General features: G+C 40.1%; 1 protein-coding gene, 2 long non-coding RNA genes and 1 pseudogene across 4 annotated transcripts in view; 1 reads left to right on the top strand and 3 right to left on the bottom strand.

Moving 5' to 3' along the window:
• Nucleotides 1-22,330, bottom strand: part of pde1a (phosphodiesterase 1A, calmodulin-dependent) — a 33,088-nt gene that overhangs the window by 9,359 nt on the left and 1,399 nt on the right. For both annotated transcript variants that reach the window (XM_088353579.1, XM_088353578.1), the window contains 10 exons: nucleotides 19,646-19,672; nucleotides 18,195-18,311; nucleotides 17,946-18,128; nucleotides 15,848-15,914; nucleotides 10,007-10,123; nucleotides 9,788-9,928; nucleotides 6,652-6,752; nucleotides 6,463-6,588; nucleotides 455-556; nucleotides 176-296 (listed from right to left, as the gene is read on the bottom strand). In XM_088353579.1, coding sequence (XP_088209705.1) covers nucleotides 176-296; nucleotides 455-556; nucleotides 6,463-6,588; nucleotides 6,652-6,752; nucleotides 9,788-9,928; nucleotides 10,007-10,123; nucleotides 15,848-15,914; nucleotides 17,946-18,128; nucleotides 18,195-18,311; nucleotides 19,646-19,672 — 1,102 coding nt within the window. The remainder of the gene's footprint in view (nucleotides 1-175; nucleotides 297-454; nucleotides 557-6,462; nucleotides 6,589-6,651; nucleotides 6,753-9,787; nucleotides 9,929-10,006; nucleotides 10,124-15,847; nucleotides 15,915-17,945; nucleotides 18,129-18,194; nucleotides 18,312-19,645; nucleotides 19,673-22,330) is intronic.
• Nucleotides 8,884-9,108, bottom strand: LOC148352868 (U2 spliceosomal RNA; annotated as a pseudogene).
• Nucleotides 12,807-13,981, top strand: LOC148352867 (uncharacterized). The gene is made up of 2 exons (XR_015852757.1): nucleotides 12,807-13,187; nucleotides 13,602-13,981. It is a non-coding gene; the product is annotated as an uncharacterized LOC148352867 (long non-coding RNA).
• LOC148352866 (uncharacterized) lies at nucleotides 14,065-15,539 on the bottom strand. Its single transcript, XR_015852758.1, has 2 exons — nucleotides 15,294-15,539; nucleotides 14,065-14,529 (listed from the first exon to the last, which is right to left on the bottom strand). It is a non-coding gene; the product is annotated as an uncharacterized LOC148352866 (long non-coding RNA).

The raw sequence follows: 22,330 nt of genomic DNA, 5'->3' as shown, positions 1-22,330 counted from the left end.
AAGCTAACAGCAAGAATCAGTGATAGTATTTGCAAGCTAAAAGCAAGAATTCACAATAGTATTAGAAGGCTAACATCAAGAATTAGCAATAGCATTAGCGAGCAACCTTTAAACATTAAAAGCTGTAAATAATGAGTGTTTTTGGCTGCTGTGCGTCAGTCGTGTTTGCTAGTACCTGTCGGAAGAATTCCTCCATGAGGTTGTGTGTCCATCGCTGATGCAGCGGCCATCTTTTGGCGGGATGGCTAATGTCGGCCGCGTGAAGCATCAGTGACAAAACCTTCACTTTGTCCACGCTGGACACAAACAAACAAACAAAACAAAACAAAACAAAAGTAGAAATCACCACTCGGGGACCAAAAACTGAGGTTAGAAATGGACCGGGCGTCCTATTATTCATTAGCAAGGGCAATTTTCCACTCTGAATTCGATTGTTAGCTCTTTTGACGGTTACCTGTGTGTTTGCGTTAGCGCGTTCCTGACGCTCTTGATCTGCTGGAAGTGGCAGGACATGTCGGTGGCCATCACCATCTCGATCACCAGCGCCCGAAGTTCCCTGAACGCCACACGCACGTCAGCTGTTAAACTCGTGGCCCACAGGCCAAAAAATGGCCCGCCGCACCGTTTTATGTGGCTCACAAGATCTTAACCCCTAAACCAGGGGTGTCAAACTCGTTTTAGCAGGGGGCCACAAATGCTATAAAAAAATCTCACGGGGGCCGGACTAGTAAGTTTAAGAGAAAAAGGGAGGGAGAAAAAGAGAGAGAGAATGAGAGGGAGGGAAAGAGAGAGTGAACAAGGGAGATAGAGTAACAGTGAGAGAAAAGGAGAGAGCAGAATAGAGATATGAATGGAGAAGAAGGGGGAAATGAATATAGAGAAAAAAAGAAAGTGAAAAAAGAGAAAGACAAAAAGGATAAGAGAAGTGAAACGACAGAAAGAAAAAGAGTCAGCAGTAGAAAAAGAGACAAAGTGAGGTGAGAAAGAGGGAGAGAGGTCAAAAAAGGGAAAGAAAGAGGGTGAGAAAGTAAGAGAAAAATAGAAAGAAAGAGAATTAAAGTGTAAATTAGAGAGAGAAAATAGAAAGAGAGTAAAACACAGGAAAATAAAGAGTTAGAGAGTGAGAGAGAAATCGAGAAAAAGAGAGAAAGAGAGTGAACAGGAGAAAGAAAAAGAGGGAGAAATAAATAAAAAAGAAGTGAGTCGGAGAGAAATGGAGAAATACTACCACAATTGTTTTGCAAGTGTTAACTGGCTTTGGTGACATTCGGTGAAAATACTTAAATTCTACGGCTCATTTTCCTCTTGCGCTTCTCTCACTGTTGTCTTGCGGGACGGATTTAAACCATTGGTGGGCCTGATCTGGCCCGCGGGCCGCCTGTTTGACATCTGTGCCCTAAACGTTCCGACAAAATGTAGAGAAGCATGTACGATGTCACCAGTCGCTAAAATATGTCATGCCACATATCATTGGAAAGCTTAAACCTTTGGGATTCAAGATATAACGATCATTTCAAAATACCCTAATCGCAGAAACATCACGATCAGTCTCAAACGAGATACCCGAAAACTATAAAGGCTGAAAATCTCACCAATTACGTCCCTCGGGAGTCATTGAATGAGATAATTGTCCACAAACATGGCCTTGTTACATCCAGGACCGTCGAGGGAATCCAACCATGTAAAATATTTACTCCTACTTTTATTAACACATTATTGTATCATTTTACAACTTATTTTCACACTAAACCACAAGAGGGCACTATACGTTTGTGTTGATCATTTCAATATTGCGAGTAATTTATAAAAACAAATGAGAAGGGGCGAAACAAAAATAGCACCCTAAAAAAATTCAGATTTTGGAGGTTACAAGTCGCAAATAGTGAATTACGCAGCTGTGAAGGGTCATCGAGCACCCGAAACAAAGTTTGGAGTGAGCGAGAAGCGGAGGGGACAATGAGTCTGAAGTAAGCAACGTGGTAAGAGTAAGCGGTGCATGGGCTATCTTCCTAGTTGGGGGAGTAAAAGTGACACAGAGAATGCAGATTTCATTGGATTTAGTGTTTTTGAAACTGGTAGCATGATCTTTATGCTAGATTTATCTGAATAACACTTAATATGTTACGTCGTCACTGACATTACCAGGCATGTCAGTCACGTAACGTTAGTATGCAGTACACATATTCAGCCTGCTGTTCTCTATTTTATTTTCATTTTAAATTGCCTTTCAAGACGACACATATTTTTTGATATAAAAAATACCAGGGCATCACGGCGGCGCAGTGGTTAGCAAGTGTGCGGCACAGTTCTGCGGTGGTGAAATCAAACCCTCCTGTGTTGAGTCTGCATGTTCTCCCTGTGCTTGCGTGGGTTTACTCCGGGCACTCCGGTTTCCTCCCACATTCCAAAAACATGCATGTCAGGTGAATTGGCCGGTCCAAATTGTCCCTAGGTGTGAATGAGCGAGCGAATTGTCTGTCCCTGTATGCCCTGCGACAGGCTGGCAACCAGTTCAGGGTGTCCCCTGCCCACTGCCCGAAGTTAGCTCGGATGGGCTCCAGCACCCCCGCGGCCCTACTGAGGATAAGCAGTGCAGATAATGGATGGATAAATATACCACTTAAAATTTGTCCCCCTCCTGCAGAGTGATCATGCTCAATTTGACCATCATTTGTCCTAAGTAATGGTTTCAAAACAAAGGGCTAGTAAAGTTCATTAGTAAAAATGACACAACATATTGCAAACGAGGAATCCAACGTATTTCCTTCGTTGCAGACAGCACTGGGCGAGGGGAAGAAACAGTGCGGGTGCTGTGTCCTTGTAAAGTTAGCTATTTTTAAGTGTGTATTTCTCAGACTCCCATGCTATGAAATTAACATGTTTAACCTGTCTTTATATTCCTAATATACAAGTAATCATCACACACACACATAGTCACGTTTCAAAGATCAGTCTATTTCTACGTTTTCAGTCTAATTTCATTGTAATGTATTATGACACTCATGTGTGTGACTCCATTTCCCGTTTATGTGCGACTTCTCAATAAACCACGCCTACTGACCGGATGTAGGCAGTTCGGCCCGGGCAGCCTGGCAAGATGGCGACTGGGCCGTGCTCCCTTCATTCGCGAAGGAGATTAAAACTCAATGAGTGCTTTTATCTGAATGATTTCGCCAGCAAAGAGTTTATATCTTTATAAACTCGGACAGTGTATAGCTCTGCCCAGTTCTACTGCTCACCCAATCACATTGCTCAGGGTGCTTGGCTAGAATTTTCGGGTGTTTGCAGTTTTTTATGTGGGTTTTTGTCATAAAGTGTCACAACAGTGAACATAGATTGTTTGATAAGCTTCCATTGAAGGGTTCTTTAGCAACGTACGACCAAAAAGGAGTCTGTTGGTGTTACCCCATGACTGTAAAATGTATTTGAGATTGTGCCCTATATGTACTGGACCGAAGCTCAACCACATTTAGTGATGTCCCAGCTTTGCAAGGGCTACATTAGACTTCGCATGTGTCGATGCAGTAATTAATTGCACACGCTGGATATTATTTCCGAGCCAAATGTGCTCATGAAAAGAGGCACATATGGCTCGCGAGCCATAGGTTTCCAACTCCTGGTTTATACCATGCAACAACGACATTTTTTTCACGAAACGGATAAGGCATTTCAATTAAAAAACTGCATTTAGAAATTAGAGAATCTAGCACATGATGCTGATTTCCTTGATTAGCTGTCAATCCCTATTTAACTGGGCTACTATCTGCCAGTTTCACTAACTTTGCAAGAACGGGGGTGTCCTAAAGTGACTGAAATCCTCTGGCAGCAGTTTTTCCACATAAAAAAGAAAGGGATGACCCTATCAAACATAGCAAGACAAGTTGATTATTCCAAATATGTAATTACAAGAACATTGAATCTTTGCAAAACTACAAACTCATTCAAGTCACCCAAAAAGACTGGTCATCCACGGAAGACAAATGCAAGAGAGGACAGGTCACTGCGAATGGGTAATCGTAGCCAAAATTGCTTGCCAGTTCAGTGCTGAACATGGTAAGGATCCGTCTCGACACACACAGTGTTTGCCCGTTTAAGGGCATTCAGACTAAAAGCCCACATTGCAGTGACCAAACCTCTTATTAGGAAAAAAAAATCAAAAAGCTAGACATAGCTTTGCTGAGGAGCATGTTGTGTGGACGGAGAAGAACTGGTCCTGAGCAGTGTTCCCTCTAAGCTGCGCGCGTGCGCAATTGCGCACTGCTCGCACATTCTCAGCGCACAAGAAAATCTAGCCAGCACACAAAAATGAGGGCTCAAAATTACTAATTAAGAAGCGACTCAAGTCAAATTTACAGTGCATGAAGGTGAAAATACACGGGTTCCCCTGACGTTGTGTCCTAAATGCGGTATTTTGAAGTCGAGTCGAAGTAAAACAAAGTTGAGTAAAGTTAGTAGAGTTTGTCGGGGAACCGGCTTCTTCAGCTCGGCTCACTAAAAGGAACCGGCTCTTTCGGGTCCTAAACGGCTCTTCGGGTTGTTTTTGCTTCTTTAATCCCAACATGACCAAATATTATGTAAAATTATGCACAAAATGAGTAAAAGGAAGGGGGGAATAGAACAAAAAAGAAAAAAAATACCAAAATGAAAAAGTAGTGAAAAGCTGAGAAAAAAAGAAACAAAAGGAAGAGGAAAAAGAAGGAAAATATTTAGAAAAAAGCCAGAAAAAAAGAAAAGAAAGAAATGTAGGAAAAAAAGTAAATAGAGAACAAAAAGAAAAAAGTAACAGCTCGGAAAAAAATAAACACAATGAGATTTTTTTTAAGGAATTTTTAAAAAGTAGAAAAAAAACCACGGAAAAAAGAAGAAAAAGTTTGTGTTGCATTCAAATAATTTCCAATGATATCAAGTGAATCTTGTTGCCAACATTGTACTTCCACTAAAAAATGTGATTAAGTACAGTTCTGTATCTTGCAACCGACTAAATAAGCCCCCAAAAATGTTAATATGATGCGACAAAATATATCAGGAAATAAAAAGAAATGGATATCTTGTGAAAGAATTGTAAGAACAAACGAGGTTTGTAGGCCGTACAACCTTTGCAATAGTGCATGGGTCAATTCATTCAAAAGAGAAAAATAATTTTGCATTGCCGGAAACTCAGCAAAATGTAACCTGATGTCAAGTCATGTTTGATAATTAATTATCTTGCCACACTTGGGATTATGGTTGCTCACTGTTGTTTCAAGCGCTGTTCACCGACTTTGTGTGAACGCTCAGACCCCTGGAAAATTAGAGGGAACATTGGTCCAGAGTTACTTCAGTGATGAAATAAAATTTCATTTATTTGGGTCTGATGGGAAACATGTTCTGCGACACGTTGGATAAAGATTAAACCCAAAGTGTGTAAAAAAAAGTCAGTGAAAGGTGGAGAAAGAAGTAAGTGTCATGGTTTGGGGCATGTTTTCTGCAGCAGGAATTGGGTCTTTTATACAGCTACATGGCTGAGTGAATGCAAATGTGTTAAAGAACTTTCTCCAACTGCACCTGGTTCCTTACTTGTGCTCATCGCCCAATCAGCTTGCAGTCTTCATGCAATACAACGCACCGTTTCACACAGCAAAAATGGGTAAAGAATTTCACTTGAAGGTAAAAACATTTAATTAATGGCATGGCCTGCCCAGAGTCCTGATCTCAACCCAAGAGAGAACCTCTGGAAAATCATTGGTGACAAGGTTATGGTCAAGGAACCCACTACAAATAACTGTGGAGGAGGCTGGAAGAAGAATGGACCAAAATCACAAAAAAGCAGGGTGAGAGAATAGTGCTATGCTCTGGCAGCAGATGTGCTAAAGTCATTCACAGGAGAGGCCTGTACACTTCGTACTAATTGCTGACTGTTGTAAACCTTCAGATTTTTTTTCTTTTCTTTTCTTTTTTTTTCTTTCTTATTTCTCTTCTCTCCAAAAGTAATAAGGCACATTTTGGTCACTTTGTCTCCGAAATTTATCCTTTCCGTTGCGCTTTAAGTGGCACGACAGAGTACAGCAACATCTAGTGGGAAAATAATACACACCGTCACTTTCATTTTCTTATTAAGGCTGAGACCTCAAACTATCATCCGGGGGCCGCAATTAGCCCCCGGGCTGAGAGTCCGGGACCCCAGGTATAGACAATACAAAATGTTTTAACTGTTGAGCAGTGAAGATTGAATTATTTTTAAATTATTACATTTTTGTTTTATAATTTTCATCTCCAGTGGATATATATGTTTTTTCCTTCTTAATCATGCATTTTTCGTCTGGAGCGACTGAAAACCCCAATGGACTTATAGTGCGGAAAATAGGGTAGTTCCATTTCTAAGTTGAATCAGGCCCTTTGAGGACAGCCATCATGTTGATGTGGCCCTCAGTGAAAAACGAGTTTGACACCCCTGCGCTAACGTGTCTCGATGCTAACGCTCACCGCCAGTCGTCCTTGTTGAGGTTGATGAGAACGTCGGCGTCCTGGTCGGCCATCAGCCTGTAGGCGGCGCTCACGTGATGGTTCTCCAGCACGGAACGGTCATTGTACAAGATGGCCGCCTCCGACCTGGCAGTAGCACACCTACGTGACGCCGTGTTCGCCACAAGATGGCGCCGTCCTTCTACTCACCTGGTGCTGATGTGAAAGTTATTGGTGGTGCCCGTGTGCTCAAAATCGTGGATGGCCGCCGCTAAAACCATAGCCAGGATCTCGAGCTCACTCAGCCAGTGCTGCAAACAGGAATACAGTTTGAGGGTCACTGTGTTGCCCATAAGACAATTGTTGTTAAAATCACGGGGGCACCACTTCCTGTGGTGTGTCTTGGGCAAATACAGCATAGTGGCCATCCCTCTCCCGGCCGTTTTTTGAGGGGCATAGGGGATTGCTCCCCCACATGAAACAGATACAGTCTCCGTTGTTACCAGAGCCAGGAGAGGTCTCCTGATCCCACTAAGATACTACACTTTCATCATCTGGTTGCCGTTGTTTTTCGGTGCGTTTACCAGAGTACAGCGTCATGCCACTCTTTGAAGATGAGCAGGACTATGGCAGTGTTGTGGCAAATACACTTGCAAATGTAGAATGGATTTGCATACATGTGGAAATTTAGAAAGACTTGCTTACGTTTGTGGGAAAAGGTCGGGTAGACATCCTTGAAGATACTCTTGGCAGACATTAAGTTTCCTTGAAGATAGCGTGCAAGGGACGGGACGCTCTGTACTTGATACGTGATACAGGACCGCCTTTTGGGGTGTACTCAATCGAAGCCTAATCGTCACTACCAGCTTTAAATACATTGTCATGTTCCTAGCTCGGTGAGATCTTTATTGACGCATCAATAAAGTGACATCTCCCTCCATAACGAAGCTGGCTCTCTGTCTATTTCTTTTATCCACTTATGAGAAGACTTTCTCTCGATTATCGGACCTCCAATTTCTACAACAGCAGTAGCGTTTGTGGGATACTGATACTAGATAGTAAATAACTGGGGAAAACTGCTAAAAACAGATATACAGTGCCTAGTCAAAGTATTGGACATTTGGGCTGTCTCTGAAAACAGCTCTTTAGCCCCTCCCCCGCTGCGTGTTTGTCTTCTGTGTGCGACAGTGTCGCCGGACAGCGCCTCATTTTGTTTTGCGACGCCAAAGGTGATTTTGGCGGTCCCCGACAGCAAATCCCCTCCCCTCCTCTGCAGCGCGCCTGTCTTTTGTGTCCCACAGTGCCACCGAACAGCGTATGTGCCAATCGTGGACAGCACTCATCGGCCATCGTGACACCGATCGGCCGGCAAGGCACACGCCCAGAGCGGCCCGAATCTTCCACTAAGAAAAATAAACATATTGCAGAACATATGATGAATGGAAAATTTAAAAAAAAATAATAATAAGCGCGAGAGAAGCCTGGCCTGGCCCAGCCCGACTTAATGATTGACATTTTTATGATAATGTAGTAACTTCAAGATAAAGATAAAAGCACTGAGAACCACCAGAAAAAATATGTGTGTGTCTGCATGTGGAGTGAAACTTTGGAGCAAATTACAGGATGAGCTCAAACAATGTCCAAATATTCACCTGTTCAAATACAGATACAAATAAACAATATTGCCAAAGTGCGGAGAGGAAGAAAATGGGGTCTGAATGATATTTAGAGATTAGAACAAATATACAGCAAATCGATGTTTTAAGCCAATAGTTACTCTTGTTATTATTATTAATGTTGTTAAAATTATTATTATCATAACTGTTATTATCGCTATTGTTCTTCTTGTCATTATTATTGGTGTCCTAATGATGTTCAGTGATAAGTAGCATTATATAGTAAATAGATGGGTAAAATTAATAATTAATCCGGTTTTAACAATTATGATGATTATTATAACTGTTATGTGACTATTATTGTCATTATTATTATTGGTATTATCTGTATCCTAAAAATGTTGGACCAGGGTGCAGACCAGTACTTCGCTTAAAACATATTTACTTGTGAGTGTGTGTATGTATTAATATATATATATATATATATATATATATATATATATATATATATATATATATATATATATATATATATATATATACACTTTTTAATACCCCCAAAAAAACCTAAAATTTTGGGTGCGCATCATATATGTATTTGAAAAATGATTGATCAATCAGGAAATACCGCTAAGCAAATTTTCTCAGCATTGGATTCAACAGGTATCAAACCTGGATCACGGCGATTATTTTTTTTTTTTTTGTCATTGTCCATTATCCATTATCAGTCAAATCATGATAAACCTCATAGCCAACAGGCCGAGACACTTGATCCTAGCCAAGAGGCTAAGCCAAGATCCTAGCCAAAAGGCCAAGAAGCGATCAGTGCAAATGCACAGTTCCCGGAGGTACTGCAATAGCGTGATGCGTGGAGTGGACGGAGCAAGCTCCTATTCCATCTCCCCGTTACAAAAATCAATCCATGCTGCAATCGGAAGCGATACAGATGCTATCTTGCTCTAAGTCAAGAGACTGAGAAGCGATACTACACTTTTTACAGCAATTATAACAGATACTACACTTGATCTTAGCCAAAAGGCCGAGAAGCGATGCCTCATCCTAATCACTACACCAATAGGATTGTAGGTGACAAAGGAAAAGGCATTCGATTTTAGCTCACCATCACACTATTTTTACTCAGAGTGAGTGCCACATTGTGCAATGTACTAATGGAGCATCATGGGAAAGAGTTCAGCCAAAACAATATTGTACAACATGGTACCTTGAGTAAAAAATAGTGTGATGATGAGATCAAATCAAATGCATTTTCCTATGTCATCTGCATCTCTTGTGGTCTAGTTAGGTACTGAAAATCTTGCAGACCAATGTTTTACATCAATATTATTTTTTTATGTGAGCTTTTCGTTAAAAAAATTAGCGAAATAATGCTACTTATGGTTTTTCTGCACTATTTCCTGTTCCTTTGGCTGATTTGACAGTTCCATGCCAACACTGTCCCCATTCACGTTAAAGGATGTCTAAAAGTGTTTATTTAATGTCTAAAAAAATATATTTTGTACTGGTTCAAACAGATGTAAATTATATGTACTTAGTTTTTGTGAACATATTCGCACATGCTTCCAATAAACTGTATTGTATTGTTGCAGTTTTCACTATCCGAAGAAGGAAATTAAAACTGCAAGAACTCAGCTCTTCTTTGGTGGTTTAACTCGGTGTCATATCGATAATGCTGTGATTATGATTATTATTTCTAGGGCAGGGTCACCCACCATGGTGCCGGTGTGCAACATGAGGAGGTGGGCAGTTTGCGTGACATCAGCGGCGTGGATCAGGTTGTGGTACGGGTTCTGGTGTCTGCTGTAACCGGTTTCCAGGGCCTCCACGAACTGGACCAGTGCCGGCACCGGGATCTGAATGACACAGACATCCAGTCCTTTTTGGGGCCCTCTAAGAGGCCCTCTGTGAGACCCCCCTTTGGCTTCACTTACCCTGAACCTATTGATGAGGTCGTAACGCGTGAGCAGTTCGTAGACCAAAAACTTGAGGGCGTGGTCCCCCGTGCCTGACTGCAGGCGGAACACGTCGAAGGACCACGAGTCCACTTCCTGCCCAGGGCAGACCAGGAAAAGAAACAGAAAAGAAACAGTTTTACCATTAACGGCTATACACGTCATTGGCAATGACTCGTTCACTGGCGGAAAACCAGAAGAGCAATTTTCAGATTCTAAGAAGTCCCTTAAAACCTCAAACATTCCAGAAATTCAAAAGTGTGCCTTATAATCCATTGCGCTTTATGGTCCAGAAAATAAAATACGACAGAATTTTATTTTTAAAATCAATAAGAAATGCAAAATTACTCCAAAAAGATTTGTCATGATGACTAATTACATTCACCTGTGCCCGCTCGTTTGGTGCCAGCTGCTGCCGGCTACCTGATTGGATCCCCGTCCTACTTATGCTCAGTCCTGTCACTCACCTGTTGTCAGTCTGTCAGCGAACCTCTGTTTTCACAAGGCAAGCATTTTTTGACTCTGACTTCCGTCTGTCCCGTCTTTCACCCATTTTCCACCCGTCCGTTCCTGATTTCCCCGTTTGTCTCCTGCTAAGACCTGTTTTTTGACCACGTTTTGATCTCCCGTCCCGGCTAACGACCTATTTTTCCGTCTACTATGCTACAATTTCCCGCTCCGGAAGATCCACTTCCGCATTCGGAACACGTTCCGATTCTGTGAGCGGCTTGCCTCCCGCGTCCAGCGAGCACCGGATCGCGGGCGTTGCCTTTCCTCTATATCTCAATAAACTTGTGATCAACGTACGCATTTGGGTCCTACTTCCGTTCTGGTCGTGACAAAATTATGCAAACATCTGTCCTATACAGAATTGTTTTCTCATATTCCGGACATTTTGTCAAAAATCACTAGGAAATATTGACCCTTTTTTCCTGATCTTAAAGGGACATTTTGTATTATTTAGCGCCTCTTAGTGGCAAGAACAAACTTATTGTTCAAAAAAACGATATTAGCTCGAATAATAAGCAAAAATACATATCAAACCGGTAGCCCTTCGTGCTAATCCGTAACAAAGAAAGTAGCTCTCAGGCTCAAAGGTTGGCGACCCCTAATTTAGAGTCATGACAGTTATATTCATACGTTACTTGTAGCTCAGTATTTACAAAGATTCATCAATACTGGCGAGGAAATCATGGGCTGCTTTCTACCCAGTCTGGAATATATCCATATACAAAAATGTATTCCAAAAGCTAGTTTAGTTAAAGGTCAAGCTTGCAGGAGGCAATTTGATTGGCCATAGTCGTTCGGGGGGTATGTCTTCATTTTACATCTATTTATTTAGATATTTATTCATATAGGTATTGTAAAGGAACCATTTTATTCAATTATTTTTTTTAATGTATCATTTTTTTTTTTATAGATCGAATTAACCATTTCATTTGATCTTGCTCGTCATTTATTCATGTAAATACATGATACAAAAATCTAGAAACAAAAATATACAAAATCATCTCTGAAGAGCGCGATGACGCTTTACACAGAAAGACAACAGCAACCAGACGATGAAGGTGCTGTATCTGAGTCAGTTCAGGAGGCATCTCCTGCTACTGGTTACCATGTAAACTGGTACTATCTGTTTCAAGAGGGGGAGCAAACCCCTGCCTGCCCGAAAATTTGGACTGTATTTTATGGACAGTAAGTGCCCCAGATTATTATGCCTACTTTTGAATTTCTAAAAATTTTGAGGTATTTAGATTGCCTTATTGTCCAAAATATATGGTAACTGGATAATTGTTTACAAACAATATTTTTTTTTGTTTTATATAGCAGGATTCTTGCAGTTAAAATAAATGAATTGTATTTTCTGGACTATAAGTCACATTTTAAAACTCATATTCTATGTGTCTTAAAGTCCAAAAACTGCAGTACCGAATGAATATTTAGGAACAAAATTCTTTTGTTTGATATGGCAAGAATTTTGCACAAACACACGAAAAAAATATGTATTTCTTTTATAATGAAGCACACTTTTACATTTTAGGAAGATTTGGCGTTTGTAAGGGTGCCTTAAAGTCCCAAAAATACACAATATTGGAAAAATGTTATAAACCACATTTTTTTGTTTTCTATTGCAGTATATTGTCTAAAATCTAATTTTAAAAAACTACAGGTATTTCTTGACTACAAGGTGGACAGGATTATGAGGTACACTTTTGAATTTCTGTCACATTTGGGGTTTTTAGTTGCGCCACAAAGTCACAAAAATATGGTAACTGGAGGAATCTTATATATAGATATATATTAAATATGAAGAATATTATTTTGTTTTTATGTTGCAGGATTCTTGCATAACAAAACGCATATTATGGACTATGAAGTGTATCAGATTATACACTTTCAAATTTCTGGAATTGATAGATTTTTTATGTGGCCTTGATAGTCCAGAAAATACAATAACTGATTAAAGGTGGTGTCCGCAACTGCAAAATATTGTACTGGCTAGCGCCATCTCCTGGTTGAAATCATTATTTAACTCCTTTTGTTCAAGTATGTGAAATACTTGGATGCGCTCAGATAAACTCATCCATTTTCATGTTCTTTGGAGTTTGGGTGGGCATTTGGGCTGCATTTGAACCAGTCCTTTTCTTACTTTCACCATTTTCATTGTGGAAAAAGACCATCAGCACCCACGTGAAATCACTCCTCCCCTCAGCACCCCCCCACCTCCTTTCATCCAGCGTAATACGCTCTGTGGCCGGATAGCTGTGGAGAGAAAGGCCCAATCCCATTTCTCTCACTCGGCCCTGAGGACCCTCCAGTGAGGTCCCTCGAAGAGGAGTGCCCTCCGCGAGTGAAGTGCAAAGCGGAAAAGGTTTGGACAAGACTTGCAAGGTTCCACCCCTGTCCAGGAGATGGCGGTAATATTAATTGGCTGTAGACCTCAGTGACGTATTGGTCTACGTCACATGTAAACAACTCGAGTCTCAACGTAGTGTGTCAGTTGGAGAGTTCGTGCAACGTTAAAAATGCCCGCTACAGCTGTGTTATTACCGATTGCCTGAAAGCTCATCATCTTTTCCGTGTCTCCAATCAACGGAGGAGAAATGTGCTATACTGAAGACAGCTTTGGCGCTATGTAGTGCTGATTCATCTTTACAAGGTACGTACACTCATTAAAAAAAATGACCCGTTCGGTCAAATACAGTAAGAGTTAACATACAATGCACGTTCACATAATACCCTATGTTTGTGTAGACATAAATGGCAATCTACTTATTAGTATCTTAATGCCATTTTATGACATATAGTAGGGGTTTTGAATGTGTGACATGACGAAAAGTAAACAAACACAAGAACAGTCCACCTGACCCTTAAGCTGACATAATATCGTCACCAAACTTCCCTGTACGACCCAAAAACCTTAGTTCATAAGGAATTTAATTCAAAAGAGTTGTCATTGGATATAAAAAAGGTCATTTCAACATTTTTTCATGATGCTTACATCACAGTTAAAGCGGTCTTTTTCTTTTCTATGCCCACTTTTATGTCTAAATTGTTATCTATTGTGTTCCAGAGTGGCTGTCCCATAAGCGTGGACAGGTTGGACAGGAATGTTCCCATCCTGTGCTTATGGTTGGATGTGGAGTCAGAACTCATTCAGGACTTAAGGTTGAGCAAGAAGGTTAGGTTATGTGGGCCCTGCATGAGCTGCTAAAGAGGGAACAGGGCCGTGGCTGGAGGTCCTGATCTACGTGTACTGGCTGGCCCACGCTCTGTCCTACCGTGTGGTGTCACGGGTCTTCAGGGTTCCCAGGTCCACCGTACAAAGAATTGTCCACAGTTAATATGGAATAAATTGCCCAAAAGCCATATTTAGGCTCTTTAAGTCAGACCCACATTTGCATTATGTGCTTTTCTGCATTACTATTCAATAAACATCTTCATTTTGAGTAACACCTTGGTGGTTTATTTCATAATGATGTGAGATACTGTGTGTGAACTATGTGACTGTTGGAAAGAAAACAACTACAAATCACTCCAGCTTAAATAATAGTTTACTTTCAGAAAAACAAACTCACATTGGGCCAAAATACATAATAGTAAATAATGTGTCACAAATTTTAACAAAAATATACCAATACTTCCATGAAGCTGGAAAACACAAACTGGAACTTCATTGAGTTCTTAATAAAAAAAACAATATTATCCTTTTATAAAACAAAGGGAAACATTGCAGAGATGTCACTGTTCTGGAAATTTGTCCACGAGCTTCCCAAAAAGGACGGGAACCGCTCAGTTTTGGCCACAGTTTCTTCGAGCCTTTTCCTCACTCCGGCAGACTCCGCTTTCAAAAAGTCAAGGAGTGTATCGTGCTTCCTTTTTTTTCTGGGTGATTTGGGGTTTGGCGCCGGATTAGAAGGTGCCAACGACGTGCCCGGTGGTGTGGATGGCGTGGTAGCTGTGATGGTGACCAGCTCTTCCACGGGACGTTCTACAGTGGCCTTTAGGTTGGGTGGAAAAAACAAGAATTACTTAATGCTGATGTATTGTACAAAAACAACTGAGTATAGGATGCTCAGCAAGTTGATGTGAGACAGGAAATTATAGGATGTGTTCTGGATAATTATTTGATAGTGAATAGATACACAAAATTGACATGTTATTCTTATGGCTGTATGAGCCTTCTATTGGCCAGCATCACATATGCTTTAGAATTGTCTCCACATTTGGACAACATTTTGAGAAGGTAATTAGTTTACTTAATATGTGTTTACAGAGAAGGCAGTGGACTATGTGATAGTAGTTTGTTTCAACTGTATTTCCACGTGAAATTCGGAGACATTACTCATAATGCATGATGAAAACTAATGCATTCTGATCTCACATGAAAGAATCATATTGTAAATAAAACACGACACCCGAAATTGTGTGCAGTAAACAAGCGCTTATGTTCAGAACGGTATTCTGACTATGCTCCTTTAGCGACTGGCCATGTACAGTAGATGTAAAAGGACGACTCGTTTAAGATAAAAACAGGGATGGGCTGAACCGTGATTTTCTGCCCAGTTATCCTACTTTAAAGTTTGTAGCGTGAAGATTTTTTTTTGCCAGCTCCCTTGGTAGATTAGTGCACTTCGTAAAGTAGCGATTTTGCAATGTTCGTGTTTTAACGCGAAAATACGATTTTCTATTGCATTTACGTCTAACTAAGATATCTCAATACATTTTGTTGCAAATACATGCGTGGTTGTGGAAAACTACTTACATTTGTGCGGTTCCTTTCCGGGCATGTTTGTTGATATTGAGAATTCGCAAAGCCTTCTGGGTAGTCACTTCGCCGCCAAGTGAGGTCGAGAGCCCCCTCGGTCTTGAAGTGGCTACGACATGGTTTGAGGGCACTTCTGCCTCGGTCTTGAGAGTATCGGGACACACCCCATTTTCACGTGAACGCGCAAACCGAGTGACTAGGGCACATAGCGAGTGAAAGTGCGAAGAATGGGACTCAGCCAAAAACTATAAAGGCTCTTTGAACTAAATAGAGAAAATATTTAATTTCAAAGTTTTTAAGGACAACTCAAACTCGGCACCTTACCTCTAAAAGTATATGAACAATATGTCATGCGCCATTGGAAATTATGTTTACCGCCATTGACGGCTAAAGACATTAGCAGTGAACGAGTTAAGACGAATTCTTTTCTTATATCTTTTTTGTGTCTCGTCATCGATCTAGCTGCCAACGACATCACTTCCTGTCATCGTGACCGGCAATGACATCACATCCTGTCGCTGTGGATCACAATGACACCACTTCCTGTTTACCTTGAGAGCGGCGAGGGCGGTGGGCGGGTACGTCAGGCCCGTCATGGTGGACGTCCGTCTGTACATCCTGTGGTGGGGGGAGGAGGGAGGGTTTGGGGGCGTGGCCGGCACAAAAAACACGAATCAGAGAAGGTCTGTCAGTTGCCACGGCAACCGTCCAGCACATTTCACGCATCATTAAATGGAGAAATGCACCAGATGAACCAACTCCAGCACAATAAAAATGGGAAAAAGTCTAATGTGATGTTTCTACATTTGTATGGAGGACACATGCTGCCGAATGGAGAAAGAAAGAAATAGAAACATACTGGTATCCCGTAGGGTTACATCATACCTACATCAAGTATATGATATCCAAGCCAATTATTAATTGATTTATGCAAGTTGTCATTTATTTTGTTTACTCAGTTGTGTAATTTGTGATTACTTTGTTGAGTATTTTGTCATTTTGTTTGCATTTTGTAGCTATTTTGTTGTGTATTTTGTCATTCGTTCATCAATTATTGATTGCGTTATTGATTTCATTTAGTAATTTGTCGTTTATTTATGATTTGTTTTGTTGTGTAATTTTTTGGTTTAGTTTGTATTTATCATGTATTTTGTTCTGCATTCTGTCATGTACTGTATATCGTTTTGTATTTTGTCATACTTTTGTCATCAATTTCTAGCAATATCTATTTCATCGTATATTATGTTGTCCATTTCATCATTTATTTTGTTGAGTAATTTTTCTGTTTATTTTGTCATAGTCATGTATTTTGTCATTTATTTATGGTGATAATTATTTGGTCATGTATTTAGTTGTGTTTTGTTGAGTATTTTTTCACATATTTTATTGTGTATTTTTTTTGTATTTTTTGATTATTTTGTTGTGTATTTTGTCACTTTTTGGGTATGTTGTTGTGTATTTTTAATTTGATCTTTATGGAAATATATATTTCATTGTGTAATTTGTTGTTTATTTTATTATTGATTTTGTATGTAATTTATTGTTTATTTTGTATTTTGTCATTTATTTATGGTGATATTTAGAGCATCATGTATTCTGTTCTGAATTTTGTTGCGTATTCTGTAATGCATTTTGTTGTGTACATTGTTGTGTATTTTTGACATTATTTATTTATATTTATACATATATTTAATAGTCTGTGGTTTAAAATAATCTGTGATCAATGCAGCCCATTGAGACTCCTTGTGATTAAGGGCGTCACAAATAAACATGACTTGACTTGAGTATTTTTTGTGTGTTTGTTTTGTCATTGTTTTGTATTTTTTTAATTTATTCATGGTGAGTTTTATTTGGTCATGTATTTAGTAGTCCTTTTTGTTAAGTATTTTGCCACTAATTTTATCGTGTATCTATTGTGTATTTTGTGATCATTTTTTGGAGTACTTTGTCATGTGTTCTGCATCCACAATGCCATTTAAACACCTAGTGGTGGAAATTTGGTTTACTTTACTTATGTTTTGTATGCTATTTTTGAGCCTGCTTAGAGCGTGTGGTTCAAAAATCAGAAATCGATATTAAAAGTAAAAAAAATATGAAAAAGCTTTTGATTTATTTAGACCAGCGAATGACTGCTTTAGTATATTATTTGTGTTTATGCTATGTAGATACATTTGATTCTTCACTAAAAGGCCATCAACCAAAGTAAGCCTCTTTTCAAAAAGGAATAAATCATGTTCGTTATCTGCTAAGCTAACTGGAAAGGAGCAAGAGCAGAATATCATGCATTTTTTAAATTTATTATGTTAAGTATTTTATTTATTTTATTTTTTGGTCGTTTTTTTTTAGAATTTATTTTCTATGTATTTTGTCACAACAAGGTAATGCTCTGATGGAGCACATTCTACTTTCCCTGACTGGAACTGCGTTGAATAACAACATTATCTTTTACAGGCAGTTGGGTAGGTTACCCCAGATGTGAAAAAGGGAAATGCCAATCAAAAATGCTCTAATGGTGCACAGCCATTCTAGTTTCTACATGCATTTCTCTTTATGGCAGGACATCTGCTCCATACATTTGACTATTTCCACTAAATTCTGCCTACTAATAATGATAAGACATTTCCGAACGTGACGGCATTTTTTTCTGACCTTTCCACGAAGATGCCGGCCTGCACGGCGTGCACGATGCTCCTAAAACGCGGCTTTTCTTCGGGACGGCGCTTGGCGGCGCCCGCCTGCCGGCCAAATGTACAGGCCAGCCAATCACGGACCTCCGTTGGCACAGACTCGGACGGCAGCTCGCTCAGCTCGTCCTCCGGGTCCAGCAGGCGCCTGCAAGGGCACCATAAACGTTATCATAATTAGCATTATCGGCATTATTAGCATGATCCCTCTGACTTGGTCTCGTCGGCGTAGATGGTGTCCAACATGGCGGCGGCCACCTGCAGGTCGTCCCGCAAGTGGGCAGGGTCCAAAACGCCGCCACCGTCCAGAACCGCCACCGCCGCTTTCAGCCTATAACAGGTCGGCAAGAAAAATTATCAAACAGTCATAACGGACCAAAACAAAATAAACACAGAAAACAAATATGTCTGAAGTCACAACAAATTAAAAGCCTGTTTTAAAGGTGTTGAACGCAATTTGGAACTTTCTTACTCGCTGCCTCCTGGCTTGTCTCCGTTTGTGGCACGTGCAAGTACAGACGCTCCCCTACTTACGAACATTCGACTTACGAAAAACGGTAGATACAAACATTTTGTTCATAGATAGATAGATAGATAGATAGATAGATAGATACTTTATTCATCCCCGAAGGGAAATTCACATTTCCAGCAGCATCCCTGAGCTGAGAACAATACAATAATAAAGCAAAAAGAATACAATATACAAATACCCAGTGTGACGTGCAAATGCCCACTGTAGCGTGTTATATAGAATAACTAAATAGTGCTACACAGAATACATATTGCAATAAGATTCATTGAACTCAGTTGGGCATTGTTCACACATACTTGAGAAAGTATTTAACTTTCCACTTTTAAAGGACACCTTAAATGATGCACCCAACCTTTATATTAAAAGAAAATGTGGCCTGTAAATAAAAGTCAGTCATTTAACATTTATTCTAAAGAAAATCGGCACACAAAAAATACATATATACAGTGGGACCTCTTTATATAAGCACCTCTTAACATGAGTATTTTGGTATGTGTGTTTTATTTACAAAGAAAACTGCACACAACTTGAAATGATCAAAAAAATGTAGAAAAAATCGGGCAAGAATATAAGTTGATACGCAAACCCTCGTTATAAGCTAAATGCTCATAATAAACTAGCCTCTTATTCCATTAATATAATCTTATTTTTATTATTACTGCAATTTTTTTAAAAGGTTTTGGAACTATTTGAATGTGTTTTAGTGACCAGGAAGATGCTTTTGGGAGAATGGTAGCAGACCAATTTGTTTTTAATTCCAATTAAGAAATCAGCTCGTTTTACGAGCAATTTGAGCTACGGGCACAATCCTGGAATGAATAAGGATTGTATGTAGAAGTACCACTGTATTTCCCTGACCCGTCTTTTTCCATTTTCAAGCCCTAGAGCCGCAGGTTGCTGATCCCCAGCCTATAAGGACGAGAGCCAGAAAGCTGAGCCGTTGAAGTGGGCGCTGCCGCCTCTGTTGCCATGGCGACCCTAGCCAAATCCAGACACTCGGACCTCGGTCCGGCGTTCGGACCGACGACCACCCGCTGCGTCGTCACGGCGACCGGAGGGGGCGCTTGCTTTTCAGTATCTATGACAACAGGAGGGCAGCCATGGATGCGTTTTATCAGGTGGACGTGGCTTACCTCTGTGAAGCCTTTTTGTACTTCTGCCTGTTGAGAAAAAAAAAGACATTGTTTGTAAACAACAACAAGAATATGTGCGACGTCATCAGTCATTCTCCCACACGTGGGCGCTCACGCGCACGCTTCCCCCGCAAAAACGCAACATCAACAATTTGCAGTGGCGTGCGTCGTCATGGAACCGGAGGCCGCATCGAACAAAGGAGTGGCCAATGTTTTATAGCATCCAGGCTAGCATTACGTTTAGGATCTTGTTAGCATGTCGCTTTAGCAATGAATATGTCACCTGTCATGGCGATATCATTTAAAACATATATGAAATGGCTATATTTATAAAAAAAAAAAAGGAAAATAAAACTGAATGATAATGATGCTTTTCGGTCACTTTGAGTGTCCGTAGTTTTCATGTCTTTGCTTTTGTCCCCGGCCGTGTCTTTGGTCATTTTTACCCGTTATTAGGTGATTTGTTATTGGGTTTTTTGATCATTTTTGAGGCTTTTTTTCAAATATCTTTTTGGGTTCATTTTTGTTTGGCCATTTTTTTGTGTTTTTAGTCTTTTGTCGCCAAATATTGGTCTTTTTGGACATTCTTTTGGCCTAGCTCTCGGTTGTTTTTTTATTTTTTTATTTTCAGATCGTGTTTTGGCTTGTGTTTTGAACGTTTTTGAGTCATTTTTAGGTCTCGTTGTCGTCTTTTGAGTTTTTTTTTTGGTTGGCTTTTTTTGGTGGCCCGCAAGCTGCGAGTTTAAAACCCCTGCCTTAATGAAACAAGTATGCAAATTGCCTTGGTGACTTCATCTTGAACTTGGGTGCAACAAAAAAAGAACAATTTGCTCACAAAAAATGTAGCAGTTTGGTCAATCCGAGCCTTTGTTGTTTGAATTCTTCCTTGTGCTTTGTAGCACTGATTGTTGGTTGCACTACACGCTACAGCAGGGGTCAGGAACCTTTTTGACCCAAAGAGCCATAAAAGCAAAAAATGTTTTAAAAAGAAATTGAGAGAGCCACATCATATATTTTCAGACAAAATTGAAAAAAACTGCCAAACACGCTCTCTAAACAAAAGCGAATTCTTCAGCATATTTTATTTCACTGTGTGTCATTTTAGGATTTAATCAAATGTATGAAATGATAATAATTCCAAATCCTGTGTCCCAAATCAATGTAAATATGCCATTTACAATTTGTCTTCCACCTTCAGTTAAAAGTGTTGAGGCAATTTTTTTCCATGAAATTTGTCCCTTAATAACGGTTTCAAAACAATGTGCATGCAAAGTTCTTTAGTAGAAATGTCACAAATTACTGCAAACAATAGGCATATCGTAATATTCACTTTCGGTGGAGACTGCACTGAGCGAGAGAGAGAGAAGCAAGTGCCTTGCGCTGTGTGCAGGGATCCGCCCACCTCTACTGCTCACCCAATCAAAGTCGTTTTCCAGCGTTTTTATTTATCAGTTTAAATGGTTTCTTATCGAACCTCTGCATTAAGTTGCTTCGGCTTTATATGGAGCAAAATCGGAATGAAATCACTTGACTTTGGCACGCCACCGAGAGATGTGCAATGGTAACATTTTATTTCGGAGCCATACGTACTCATGAAAAGAGCCATATATGGCTCCCGAGCCATAGGTTCCGTACCCCTGCACTACAGCAACATCTGGTGATCAAATACTACACATTATCCCTTTAAAGTTTTGTCTCATTCAACTTCACAATTTTCGGATTTTATTTATGAAAATAGCTTTATTTTTACAACATATTATGAATATTATTAATGCCAGTGACATGCAGTCAGGGGAGGCAGGTGAGACACAGCCTCACCTGTCATTGAAATATCAAGTTAAAAATATATGAAATAGTTGTATCCATCCATCCATCCATTATCTGCACCGCTTATCCTCAGTAGGGTCGCGGGGGTGCTGCAGCCCATCCCAGCTATCTTAGGGCAGTGGGCAGGGGACACCCTGAACTGGTTGCCAGCCAGTCGCAGAGCACACAGAGACAGACAACTCACTCACTCATTCACACCTAGGGACAATTTAGACCAGCCAATTAACCTGAAATGCCCGGTGTAAAATCAGGCAAGCACGGGGTGAACATGCAAACTTCACACAGGAAGGTTTGATCCCATGATCCTAGTGCCACACATGCGCTAACCACTGCTCTGCCGTGCTGGCTGAAATAGTTGTATTTACCTTCTAAAACCTAGCTGGGAAAATTGTGATTTTTGGTTACTTTGTGTCATTGTAGTTCGTATTCTTTCTTGTTCTTTGTAGAACCTATTTAAAGTTGCACAACACAGTGCCTTCTAGTGGTGAATACGACTCATTGTCTCCTTAGAGTTATTTTTTAAAATTAACTTAACCGTTTTTTGATTTTCATTCTCATAATGACAAAATTTTCACATGATATAATGAATATCACTATTAACGGTGATGTGCATTCAGAGGAAGCAGGTAAGCCTGTGCTTTATCTGTCATCACGGAATCATTCAACGAAAATGATATGAAGCGGTTAAATATATTCAGTTTTTTCTCATTAAACTTGAAGGATATACAAGAACCAATTATTGTCTATATGTATTTCTTGTAAATGACCAATAAGATGTAGCCTCATTTCTTTTGTAAAATCTCACTGCGCCTCACTGGACACCAACCTCACTGCACCGCACTGTGCTTTAGCCCCGCC

This window comes from Urocampus carinirostris, chromosome 14, assembly GCF_059441175.1.
Source record: "Urocampus carinirostris isolate Australia breed hairy pipefish chromosome 14, RoL_Ucar_1.0, whole genome shotgun sequence".
Taxonomy (NCBI): Eukaryota; Metazoa; Chordata; class Actinopteri; order Syngnathiformes; family Syngnathidae; genus Urocampus; species Urocampus carinirostris.
Note: the sequence above shows the minus strand (reverse complement) of the source record. Positions and strands in the feature narration are given on the sequence as shown.